The sequence below is a fragment of the Mesoplodon densirostris genome, chromosome 15 (assembly GCF_025265405.1).
Source record: "Mesoplodon densirostris isolate mMesDen1 chromosome 15, mMesDen1 primary haplotype, whole genome shotgun sequence".
Classification (NCBI taxonomy): Eukaryota; Metazoa; Chordata; class Mammalia; order Artiodactyla; family Ziphiidae; genus Mesoplodon; species Mesoplodon densirostris.
In genome coordinates, this window is record NC_082675.1 from 41,151,395 (window position 1) to 41,164,997 (window position 13,603).

Genomic DNA, 13,603 nt, shown 5'->3' on the forward strand with positions numbered 1-13,603 from the left:
AAGTGCTGGTGAAAGGCCGACAAAGATGCGAACTGAGAGAGGACCACTCAATTAGGCAGCTAAATCACAGCGGTGATTTAGTCGAGAACGGCTGTAGGGGAATCATGAGAATAAACATAAATAGAGGCTGTTCAAGAAAGAATTCTAGAAGAGGAAAGGGATGTGGGTCAAAGGCATCTGCATAAGATACAGCGTTTTGAAGATAAGATAGCTGATGGGCATCAGGAATAACTGATTACCTGGGAGAGAGAAGGAGCTACATTAATGTCCTGATGTAGGTCAGAGGCACTGGGATCCCAGGCACATACGGAGGGGTTGGCATCAGTTAGGAACATAACATTCTTCGATGTAGAGAACGCAGAATATGTCCACACATGTACACAGCCAGGTGTGTGAGTGGAAACATGAGGAGTTCCTCAGTGACATAAATAATATCCTCCGATGGAGCAGGACAGAGGATGAAGGTATTAGAAATTTTAAGTGAGAGAAGTATGAAATAAGCATGAAAAAGGAACGGACAAGGGAAATGGAGTAGGACTGCTGGGCAGCAAAAGGGCAGCACAGAAATTAAACAGCTGTGGGTCTCAAGCAAGAGCTGCTAGTGTGGCCAGTCACTTGAGGACCGGTCCAGAAGGAGGGGAGGGATGGGCTGGGTGAGCACAGTGCAGGGAGAGAAAGGCAGGGAGGCGATTATTTGACAGCCCACACCATCTGAGCTGGTAAGGAGGGAACAAGGACACGAGTGGAGAGAGGAACAGTGAAAACATGGAGAAGACACTGTGGTTGGTCAAAGAAATGTTGGGACCAGGGTTTTTAAGAGAATGGGTTGAAAGACAGGAGACAGTGGTCAGATTGTGGGATGTGTAAAACTGAGATGACGGCGTAGATATAGTCACTGAGAACGGCAAACTCCGGGGGCTGATCTTGGGAGTGAGTAGCTCCGGTGGGCTGGAGGCCCAGACCCTTTTCACATCACATTGTGCCCATCTCTCCATGCTCAGCCTCTTCCCCTGGACTGACTACGAAACCCTGATTCAGGGACTGGATCTTCTTTCCCTTGGTAGTGCCAGGCCTGGCAAAGCACTGCACACAGTGGGCACTGGGTAAGTGTGTCTGGTTAAGGACATGCTCTCAACGCTAGTACAAAATGCACATGGTTTTACAGTGAATGTTTTAATGGAGACATTAGTCTCCCAAAAGATTAACCTCAAACCTAAAGGATAAATTACATTCACCTACAATGCATATACATTACAAGTAGGCTGCAGGATAATTTTTTAATGTTATAAACACAAAACGAGAGTAAGAGCCCCTGGCACTACTTAGATTTTCTCCAGAGTGCTGTACCACATTACATACAGAAGGGGTTAATAACAGCCATACTCTGTGGTACTCAATGAACGTGTTTTGTACTGGGCAACAGAGGAAATACAAAAGTTAAGACAACAAGGTCTCTGTCCTTAAGGGAAATGCAGGGCTTGGGGGAAGATGAGGAAGAAAGACACAAAAACTTATATAAAAAGAAAAAGGGCAAGAACAAGGTAGTATGGCTAATCGTCCAAAAAAAAAAAAAAAAAGGACCAGAGAAAAAAGTGCTGGGAATACAGAGGAAGGAGAGATCTCCACGTCCTAGGCAGGTCCAGACAAGAGTAAAGACTCACAGAAAAGGCCCAGATAAGAACTGTACAGGTTATTTCAAAACTAAACCATAGAAGAGGACACTGGGCTCGGAAACATAAAGAACAGAGCGCACAGCCTTTACTAAAAGGTCATGGTGCTCTTCGGTTTTCCTACCAATACCTCTGATCACCTTGGTCAAATCCTGTGTCTTCTATGTGAACTGTCAGCAGAGATGTCATTTCTTTTCTCAACTTACCAGTTGTATTTATTGGATTAAACATTATTTCACATGGGTCATAACTTCCTACGTTACTGTCCTCCAGACAAAACCAAAGTCATTATTTTAACACTTTCCATTCTAAAACCTTTGATTTAAAAAGACGTAAGCACCGACTCTTGCAACTGCTGAGAAATGCTAAAGCTGGCTTCAGTTTTGTGACATAACGTTTTACTGGTTTTACCAATCTACACTATTGGATTTGTATGCATTATTCATGCACATTTTAACCAAAATAGCATTAAGAGGAAAACCTAGCAAGAAAGCCTTTCTTGCACAACTGATCTCGTTATGTTTCTAAAAAGGAAAATGAACAGACGGTAAGAAAGACAATACATTTTGAAGTTTTAAAATTCAAAAGGCAGGAATTTTAGTGAAACTGCTATCTCAGACCAGTGCTAAAGAATAACAGCCATTAAGTTATTTAACTGGTAACAAAACTGGTAACCGTTTCAAAAATGCCTTAGGAAATGACTGGACATTCATAAATTTTCTCCCCCTTAGCTACTTTTTCATCCCCCCCCCCCTCTGGGAGCAAGTCTCATACCTCCAACTTGATCATAAATTCCTCAAGAACAAATTTTATCTTTTCATAACATCTCATCCCAGCTCACTCCTCTGTCACCCACCCCTCCTCTTCCACACAGCATCCAAAGTGGTGCATGCAGACCGTGTGAAATTCGCAAGTGTTACTGATTCTTTTGTGCTCTTTACTGAAAACCAATATATTTTTAGGGAGGACAGAAATATCAATGACATTTGTTCAACAACCTGCATACAACAAACATTTAGAGAGCAACTCTGAGTCTATGTTAAGTACCTCAGGAATATAAATAGATAGGGTCTCTACCATCCATCATAAAGAGACAAGCACGATACAACCAAAGGGCTATGAAAGAGGTGTAAACTGAAGGAACACAAAAGAAGAAACAATCCTGCCTGGGGGAGTCAGGAAAGGCTACCCAGGAGAGCCGATATACTCGAGAGCTTTGGCAGGAGAAGGGGGTAGCATCCAGGGAGGGTGAAATGAACAGGGCAGAACGACGGAAGGAACGCGTAGAAGGAGCTGCTGGATTCTTCCCTCAAGTGGTACCTTCTACACATTTCTGTACTTTATTTGCTGGTTAAGTGGAATTTTTCCACAGAACTAGTTAGCCTCTGGTTTCTCATTAAATCTTTTGCTTCAACACGCATGAAGGTTTAGCCCTTTTCCCAGGAAGTGCTCACTCACAGGTAGTAATATCAGAAATCTCACGATTTAACCATTTCATTCCTTAAACACACACACAATGAGGACAAGATGTGATGCTTCGTTAGATTTAGTTCCTTCTAATCATGTTACACAATGGAATTCAACCAAATTGTGAGAAAGAATCTGTTTGCTTTATGGAATTTTATGAAACCTTAAGTCATTGAGCATACTGGAAAAAAAATTTAAATAATCAAAAGATCCCATGGGGCTGGAAAAAAATACACTACACTGTAGGCTTATATCAAGTTTTGTCTCACCCACTGTATTAGATTTTCATTGATCCTGCTTATCTAAAAAAAATTTTAAAGGGAAATCAGGAAGTCTCATGGACTTAATTTTAAAGGAAGTAAAACAAGTTGTATCTGACATTAAAAAAGCAGTTTAAGCATTTTGTGAAAATAACTTAGAAATATTTTAAGAGAAGTATCTTTAAAAACCTTTTTCTCATATCTTTTAAATACTGATATTAGGATAGGCTTGATTTAATCCGTTATTCTGATTCAGCAATTTAAAAAAGCTTTACATGAAATACAGGTTTGTATACTTGTTCTTGTTCTCTCTTACCTCTGACCCAATAGCCTCTGTCACTGCTGCGTTGTGAGGATGGAGGAGGCCCGGTGTGGCTGGAGCCCAGCGATTGAACGAACAAGGGACAGGCAGGGTGTGGGTCACGTCAGGAGCCTTGAAGGCCCGCTAGGGAGTCTGGATTTTATTCTAGGTGCAGTGAAGAGCCACTGAAGGATCCTAGGCTGGGGAATGCGATGATGTGATTCTCTACAAAGCATCAGTGTGGGTGGTGTATACGGCGTGAACCTCAATAAGGCAAGGCTGGAAACACAGTGATCAGTTAAGAGGCTGGACAAGAGTGGGTACAGCGCAGGTGACGGTACTGCGAGTGAACAATGGGCAGCCCCTTAGCGTGCCAGGCACTGTTTTAATTACAAATATTTATTAGTCTATTCCTCCCAATAATCCTATGACCTACTTGCAGATGAAGAAATGAGGCACAGTAAAGTGAAATCATTTCACAACGGGTACAGGAATTGGTAGAGTCATCACTTATCAACAGCCTTCCAGCTGCAGCACCTACACTTTTAACCAGCACCCTGTAGTAACAGAACATATTAATAGATGGACTCAAAGTATGTCGTGAAGGTAGAATGGACGGACCCTGGTCTGCGTTTCATGGAGGTGGCACATGAATGCCATGAATTACTCCCAGGTCTACAGCTTTAGGAAAGGAAGGAGGTGCCATTTACTAAAATGAAGCAAACTCCAGGAGGAAGAAGCCCTAGGAGGAAGATCAAGAATTCATCTTTTATTTATCCAGCTAACAGCTGAGTATATAACTCTCTCACAAGAGGGTAGGGCTGGAGAAATAAATTTGGGAACTGTGGTAGTCAGAACAATGGCCCCCAGTGATGGCTGTCCTAGTCTCTGTGGAACCTGTGGATGTGTTACCTTCCACGGTAAAAGGACTCTGCAGATGTGACTGAGTTAAGGCCCCTGACATGGGGAGGTTACCCTGGATTACCTGAGTGGGTCCACTGTGATTGCTATGGTGCTTATAAAAGGGAGGAAGGAAGGTCAGAGTCAGAGAGACTGGAAGATGTCAAACTGCTGGCTGTGAAGGTGGAGGATGGGGCCTTGAGCCAAGGAAGGCAGGTGGTCTCTAGAAGCTAGAAAGGCAGGAAGGCAGATTCTCTCCTAGAGGTTCCAGAGGGAACAAAGACCTGCCAACACCTTGACTGCAGGACTTCTAACCTCCAGAGCTCAGAGAATGAATCTGCATTACTTAAGCCACTGCATTTGTGGTAATTTGTTATGGCAGGGATAGGAAACTATTACAGGAATTTTAAGTTAGCATTTAAGATAATGTGGTATTGAAAGAGATAGGTGAGGGAGCTTAAGAGGTACAAACTTCCAGATGCCTAGACTTATGGTGATCATTTTTAAATGTACAGAAATATTGAATAACTATGTTGTGTAACAGGAACTAATGTAGTGTTACAGGTCAATTATACTTCAAAAACCAATTTAAAAAACCCCAGAAAAAGATGAGATTTTTGGTTACCAGAGGTGGGGAGTGGGGGAAGGGGAATGGATGAAGGTAGTTTCAAAAGGTACAAACTTCCAGTTATAAGATAAATAAGTACTAGGGATGTAATGTATAACATGGTAAATATAATCAACACTGCTGTATGTTATACATGAAAGTTAAGAAAGTTAAATCCTAAGAAGTCTCATCACAAGGAAAAAAACTTTTTCTATTTCTTTGATTTTGTATCTATATGAGATGATGGATGTTCACTAAACTTCTTGTGACAATCATTTCATGATGTACATAAGTCACATCATTAGGCTGTCTACCATAAACTTATACAGTGCTGTAAGTCAATTATTTCTCAATAAAATTGGGAGGAAAAAAAAAGAAACTGTAGATGAAAGAAGCAATAACTAAACAAAAGTTCTGGAGAAGGCACAAGGAGATGGGTACCAGAACAAATCAGGAGGGAATGGCCTTAATGAAAAGGGGACACTTCTTTTGTAACAGAAGAGAAAGAGGAAAGGGAATGGAGGTTAATGTGTAGACTGTAGTGAGAAGATGAAGTCATTCCCAAATGAAGGCTTTTATGGTCTCAGTGAATTACGTGGCTAGGTCATTAGCAGGGCAACACTTCAACCCTGGGCATCTGACTTGTAATTTTAATAGTTTTACTTTGTACAAAATGATTCCCAAGATTTGTAGTAGGAAATAGTAGGAGTGGCCAAAGAAAAGCTACTATGTTCACGCAAATATAATAAAACTCAGGTGAGTCATTCAGGGCAGGGATGAGCAAACTCAAGGCACCTGTCCCTCTAGCTCCTTATCTCCAGCCTCGGTGGAACACGCTGACTAAGCTAGGCACTGGACTCAGCCTCGGGATCCTTCTCAACACAGCAACCCATCAAGCAGGCAGTACTGACTGCAAACCAATCTGAACTGGCACTTGAGATGAAATTCATTTGCCAATCCCAACCCAGGGACTGTAGTTCTTCTTATTGCCTCCTCCCAGAGGAGACGACTGTGGAAATAAATGTGAAAATATGACTGAGAAGCAGAAAGATGACAGTAGCCGCTAAATGTCTATCAAGAAGAGAATAACTCAGAAAACTCTGCTAAATCACATCATTGATTTTTGTGCAACATTTAAAAAGAATGAGCTAGAGTTGTAACACTGATGGGAAAGATTTCCAAGATACATTGTTACATGAAAAAGCGGATCTAGAACAATTATACAGCTACTTCCATTCATGATTCTTTAAAAACCCCATATGTACACATGCATATATCCATGTGAATGCTTTAAAAAGGTCTGGAAGAGAATCTATCAAGCTGTTAACAAGAATCTCTGAGGAAGAATGCGTAATAGGGTAAGGGATGAAGGGAAAATTTCACTGGGCACTATACATACTTTTACATTGAATTATTTAAAACAAATACCTTTTTTAAAATAAAAATTAAATTTTTTCCTTTGTTTTTTAAAAGGACAGCAAAGATGAGCAGCTGAAGTGTCTAGGTTCTTTTACATTCAGACCTCTTTGCATTTAAACCCATAATCTGTCTGGTAGCTTTCCTTTTTGGATGCCCCAAACAGAAGGAATACAGGCGGTAACAGGACTGGACATGGCAGAGAGTAGATGTGAAGAAATGTCAGCAGCCTCAAGTGTCCTTCACCCTCCCCTCCCTCCTCCATCAATCAGGTTAAATGCTTCCTTTATCTCTGCCACTCATTCCACTGCTTTCACATCCGGTCTCTAGTTTCTCTTCTCAATCTGACTCACCATTTTCACGAATACCACATCTAATTGCCATCATCATAGTCATTACAATCCTTTCTCTAATTATTCCCAAATCTGGCTATTAGAATTAGCTTTTCCGCTTCTTTTGATCATGTCACACTTCTAAAATTAATGTTCCTATGTCTTGTTTATCTTCCATAATGAATCTCTTCTCTGTATATCCACCAACATCATTTTCCTTGTCCTATACCATCACACCATTTTAACTTCCTTAACCTAATTTTCTTTAGTACTCATTTCTACAACCTCTCACTGTGCTTCTTTTCCTTTCCTATCATTACTTTGACCCTTTAACTCCACATCCACTGAGGTCTCCTGCTTCCATGGTCAAGTTTTGTGAGACCCAACAACTGTATATGTTCATCTACTTAGATAAGCGCTTAATTTCTTTGCATAAAAGAATTGTTTTCCATCTCGCTGATCTCCAATCACCCCCTCCCAGGCTTCCTTCCATGACCCTGCCCACATCTACCTCAAAATTCTGAAAGAAGTTCCTAAAAAGTCAAAACTACTTAGCAGTACCTCCTCTCAAAAACCATTCGCACCTCTCCACACACATCTCCCATTTTTTGAACACGTGGTACCTGTCAGGCACTGTCCTGAACACTACTAACACATATGAACCCACTTAATCCCGACTCAACCCACTGAAATGGAAACTCTAATTATCCCCATTTTAAATAGGTGAAAGCTGAGAACCAGGAAGTTCATGGAACTTGCTCGCGATCACACAGCTGACCAGTGTCAGAGGCAGGATTCCAATTCAGGGAATCGGACTCTGGAGCCCCTGCCCGCTGTCAGTATGCTACGCTGCTCTGAGGCCAAGTTAAGCTCTTCCTTTTCTCTGTTCCAGCTACATCAAGGTCTCACCTCTCCTTTGGCACACAGCATACCATACTGTAGCCAACTGTTTCTTCTATGTGTCCTTTACTCTTAGACCTCTCTGAGAATAGAAACTATCCATCTCTCTATCCTTTAACATATAATAGCACCTTGCACCAGGAGGTATTTAACAGTCATCGAATAAAGGAACAAACCAGATTCACAGCACTCTGGCCCCAGCACAGCATATGCTGTCAACAAAGGCAGACTCAGTGATGACTTTCATTTCAAACTTCTGGGCTTCTGCCTTGATAATGTCACACAAAAAGTAGGTCATTGGGGAGCTGAAGTGATACATTTCCATCTGTTTATTTCAGGAAACTCAAGGTGACATCTACCCTAAGAAGACATTTAGGTGGTCAACTGTGAATTACCAACAACACAGACGGCAGGGTTCTAGAATTACCTGACAGCGCATCATAGAACTCGTCCTCACTAAGGATGCTGAGAGGTGGGGAGCCTTTAACCAGAGACTGCTCTAATTCATGATGTTCAGTGGCTAGAGTCGCCAGCGCTTCTGACAAAATTTTGTTTTTTTCTTGTTCCTGTTCCAATTTAAAATTCCTCACCTGGAAGAAAACAGATATACAAAAAGGACTTCAGAGTGACAAGAGATATAGATTTACTCAAAAGGTTATGAAATTTACTTGCTTCAGATCCACTTCAATTGCAACATCAGGAATGAAAACAGTCGTGCTACATACACATGGATGAATGAGCCAAATTACTCAGTTAAGATTCTGTTCTTCCCGTGGGGCCTTTTCTCACAACACTGCCAGCTAATGAAAATAGATTAAGAACTAGCAAACAAATGCAGCTCAAATGATCAGGATCCTAGTATAAGGGCATTAGCCAATTTGAAAATCATATAAAACCTTTAATAGAGAATATTTTGTTCAACATTAATCATGAAATTAAGAAACCAGTTTTTGAACAAAATAAAGAACTGAAACCACTGTAAATATTAAAATGTGTACCTCATCAAAGCATAAGACATAATCCTCCAGTTCACCTCCAAAATAGCTGGTATATCAAATGAGGGGAAACAAGAGGCCAGGTAATGACATTTTAATTGCCATTTTTCAATTTCATATTTTGATTTTGGTTCCATATTTTACCTTGAATCTAGTGTGCAAAATAAATAATAGACTACAGAGAAAGCAAAGCCTTAATCCTTTAAAGATACAATCTGTTACAGAGAAAGCAAAGCCTTAATCCTTTAAAGATACAATCTGTTCTTCCTATCTAATTCAATAGCACCTGAATTTGCAGCTAACTAAAACCATATAAAATGTAAGTAACCTAATTCTCATGTAAAATAGCAGGTACTAGATTTGGTATGAACAGTTTCACCTATCCTTGTATCAGAACTCTGAAAACCACAACTATTCCGTTATCTCCCTCAACTTCTAGAGCCCACGTGGCACTTCAGGCAGCAGCCTGAGGAGCTGGTAATCTCAGAAGTTTCCAGTGCCTGCTTTCTCACCTACAAAACTGGGATTCTACTGCTGTCGAATAATCTAATTGGTGGCTTCAACACAATGGTCTTCAAATTAAAGAACAAACAAAAAAACTCTAGCAGCTCAACCTATTTCTCAAATGTAATCTCAACACATAAAACAGATGTTTCAGAAAGCATAACTGCACAGGATGATGCCAGGTCTGGATCAGGAGCCTCTTTGACCTTCCCCTCCAGGCTCAAAGCCAGGGGCTGTTCCAACAGTTTGAAAGGCACTAGATGGGGTGACCTCTGAAACGTCCTCCTGGTCAGAACGTCTGCTCCTGGGTCTTGGAGCTGGCGAATCTCTCACCGCTGGTCCCAGCTGCTCTCTGCTGAACCCGGCCTCCCACTTCCTGGCATCCCTCTCAGTCTCCTCCCCTTGGTCCCCAAGGACGCAGCAGCTCCCTCTACATTCTGACTTCACAGCCACACGTTAGGTACAACACTCCAAGAATCCCGGATATGACTTAAAGCAGTTCTACCAAAATGCTAAGTTTGTAACAAAAATAGGCTTAAACCTTCATTATCTTGGGAATAGTTCCAGTCCTCAAGGCATCTTAGTATTTACTATCATTACAGTAACGAGGTTACTCTTATTAGAACTGCGATAATGAAATAAAAATTGCAATAAATGGAAAGCACTAATGAGCAGAAAAGACATGCAAAACAGAAAAATATTAAATATTTATATAATTATAGTTTTTAAGGAATTGCAAATATTCCTATAATCTAAAATTTTATCTCCAAGGAGGAAATACTTTTACTATGGCTGAAGTCAACCTAGACCAAAAATTTGAAAAAAAAACTGTTCTTCCTCCACTTGATATGTTAAACAACTCATTTACCTATAAACAAGGCCTACAAAATTCACCACAATATCCAAAATGAACCCTTCTTTGAATGGAAAAGATCAGCACTGCTGTAGATTCCAAAAGCACCACTGCAGGAAGATCCAAACTCTTTCACACCTACCCACCCCTCTCCCTTCAGCTTTATTTTTTTTTAGCTGTTCAAGTATCAAAATGCAAATGTGCTGTTGACACTGTACCTTTCCATGTAAGAATCCACTAAATTATGTCTTCTGGTTAACAAATATGTAAGTTTCAGTACCTAAATTCATCTCGATTTCAGAAAAGTGGCAAAATAAATGATCGAGGCCCCAAAATATCGAGTTCTCTCAACAAAACCATACACAAAATCCTGATCCTTTATCCATTTAAAGTAAGCATCCCTGCAGTTCTGCCACCTCGACATCTGTTCTCACTTGTTCTTCAGAGAAGGAGGGAAAGGGGTGGGAGCAGAAGGGAGAGAAGAGGCTCTACCTACAGTTCTGGTTTTCATCTTGTTTTTATCTGTCAGTTGATCTGAGGGCACTTGTATTAATTTCAAGCATAACAGGATCTTCTGTACTGAAGGTACCTTACCCTCAAACTTCCCACCAAATGGCAATACCTCCCCATCCTGTAAAGTGATGTAGCTGAGAGTAGGTGTGTCACAAAAACTGCACTAGTAAAGCGCTCTCTTGTTGCTTTAAAGAAGCATCTAAGAACATACTTAACTGCCGTTGATGCTTTTTGGTCAATTAAATCAATCAACTGGAACAATGTAATTCCAAATCTATTACAATCTCAGTATTTCAGAAACACTTCAGGGATATCCTGTACTGGAAGTTTAGTGTAGAACTACTCATCAAGTGATACAGAGTGCAAGTTCTGCATAAGGAACTTATGGGATTCTACTGCTGTCGAATAATCTAATTGGTGGCTTCAACACAGTGGTCTTCAAATTAAAAAACAAACAAACGAAAGAACTCTAGCAGCGCCACCTATTTCTCAATAGGTTCTTAGATAACTTATGCGTAAAATCTTCACCTTACTTCTCAACTCTGTCTCCGAATTCTCATTTGCCAGCTTAGAAGTTATGTTGGAACAGAAACAGTACCTTTATGCAATCCCTCTCTGAAATTCCAGGTACAGTGCTTCACTTTTCTGTGTATCAACACTTGCACTGATACATGCATATGACTATGGTTTTTTAAATCCTCAAACTATAACTACCCTATTATTTATTAAGGGAACAAAGAACTTCCTTCCTTCACAAAAATCAGTGAAGCCCAGCACGTGTCTGTAATTACATTAGGCCATTTCTAGCATAGGGTATGTGAATTCTTCAAACTCACATATAAAATCTATGCCCTCAGCCACTCTGCCGCAACAAAAATCAACATATAACCAAGTAAACATAAATGCCAACCTTTTTATTAGGAACAACTTAAGGACTGAACCATCACACATTTAACAGTTACACATTATTAATTATTCTTAATAGACACATTGCTCTGTGTCTGTGGCCCCTTAAGACTAATGCAAATTCAAGCCTTTCCAGTAATCTCCTCGCATCACTTCAACATGACCCCCTTTCATCTTACTCCATTTCATGCTGGTGGGTGAAATGCACAGTGAACACTTCCAAAGTGTTCTTCACTCCGTCAGTGAATAGATGCCAGCAAAAGAATTCAGCGTTTTATGGGGGCTTCCCTGGTGGCGCAGTGGTTGAGAATCTGTCTGCTAATGCAGGGCACACGGGTTCGAGCCCTGGTCTGGGAGGATCCCACATGCCGCGGAGCAACTAGGCCTATGAGCCACAACTACCGAGCCTGCGCGTCTGGAGCCTGTGCTCCGCAACAAGAGAGGCCGCGATAGTGAGAGGCCCGCGCACCACGATGAAGAGTGGCCCCCGCTTGCCACAACTAGAGAAAGCCCTCGCACAGAAACGAAGACCCAACACAGCAAAAATAAATAAATAAAAAATTAATAAACTCCTACCCCCAACATCTTCTTAAAAAAAAAAAAAAGAATTCAGCGTTTTAAAAAGTCTCGTGCTAGCCAGTAAATACACATTGCATTGGCTCTCTCCTTCTATAAAGCACCCTGTTACTTACCTATGTTTCTGAGAGGTTAAATCAGGCAGAGACAATGATGAAATCTGGCAAAGACACACCACTAAGCGGGAGTAAGTGATTAGTATTCAGAGAACACTGTGGCCAATTATCCAATTACAGGTTACCTGACATTCTGGCCCTCATGATCAATCTAGTTAAGCTCTTTCAACTGGCTACACTCTGGTCAGTTCAACAGCATTAGCCTTTCACCTTTCTTCTTTGTTACTGGATGTGTGGCTATAACAAAGAACATGTTGGCTTATGACCAAAATACTACCTCTTGAATTAAAAAACATCTAATTTTATTTCTTAGATCAGGAATTGCATCGGCACTTATTTCCGTGGTTAGAGGACCAACAATATGCTGACTTTTCCCTTCTACTGCCACATAGCTGTTGGAAAGTGGTCCTGGTCACTTACAGCTGGTAAGGGCTCTTCTGCTCGTTGAGGACGACAGCACTGCTCTGGGCGGGGCAGCTCTCATGTGAATGCAAGCAGACATTATTCCAGGTTCACAGCCAGGCTGAATCACACTCTCACCCCCAGGGTGCAGGACAATCAAGATCTGATCCCATGTCTCAGGCATGATCAAGTATGGAAACATATCCTCATGAATGGATAGTATACATTTGCTTTGTTTTACAGATTTACAAAGCACCCTTTCACACATTAACTTTTAGGGTTTCGCTGACTCTAATGCCCTTCTTCTATGCCATCCCATCAATGCCTTTTCAACTGTACACATTTCCTTATGTTCCTGAAGCCTTTTCTTTCAGTCCTTCCTCTTACTAAGAAAGACACTTACTTAACTATAAATAAGCCTCAGTGGCCAAGCAGATTTGTCTGATAGGAGGAAATGGAGATGAGGTAGGATGTGCAAGGAGGCTGTGGTGGGGAGGGGGACTGCAGAGAGCTTGCAGACCACTGTAGGAGCTCTGGCTTTGACTGTGACTGACAAGAGGAGCCACTGCATGGTTCTGAGCAGAGAAGTAACATTATTTGATTTACATTTTAACACAATGTTTTTGACTGATAAGCTGAAGAAGAGACCTGGGGGGAAGGTCAAGCTTAGAATCAAAAAGATCCCTAAGAGGCTACTGCAACAATCCAGATAAGAGATGGGTAACAGCAATGGAGGTGATGAGATGTAGTTAGATTCTGGATGTATTTTGAAGGCACATCTATGGGATGCGAGAGAAGAATCAAGGATGACTCCATAGTGTTGCCCTGAGCAACTAAAGATAGCGTCATCATTACCCAATGCAGGAAGACTGCAGGACCAGGACA

General features: G+C 41.1%; 1 protein-coding gene across 8 annotated transcripts in view; it reads right to left on the bottom strand.

Annotated features, from left to right (window-relative positions):
• Positions 1-13,603, bottom strand: part of OSBPL1A (oxysterol binding protein like 1A) — a 247,180-nt gene that overhangs the window by 120,178 nt on the left and 113,399 nt on the right. For 7 of the 8 annotated variants that reach the window (XR_009534543.1, XM_060119253.1, XM_060119255.1 and 4 more), the window contains one exon: positions 8,281-8,443. The exons of the other annotated variant lie outside the window; for it this stretch is intronic. Coding sequence is in view for 5 of the 7 variants with exons in the window: in XM_060119253.1 (XP_059975236.1) it covers positions 8,281-8,443 (163 nt within the window). In the remaining 2 variants the exon portion in view is untranslated. The remainder of the gene's footprint in view (positions 1-8,280; positions 8,444-13,603) is intronic. 8 annotated transcript variants of the gene reach the window in all.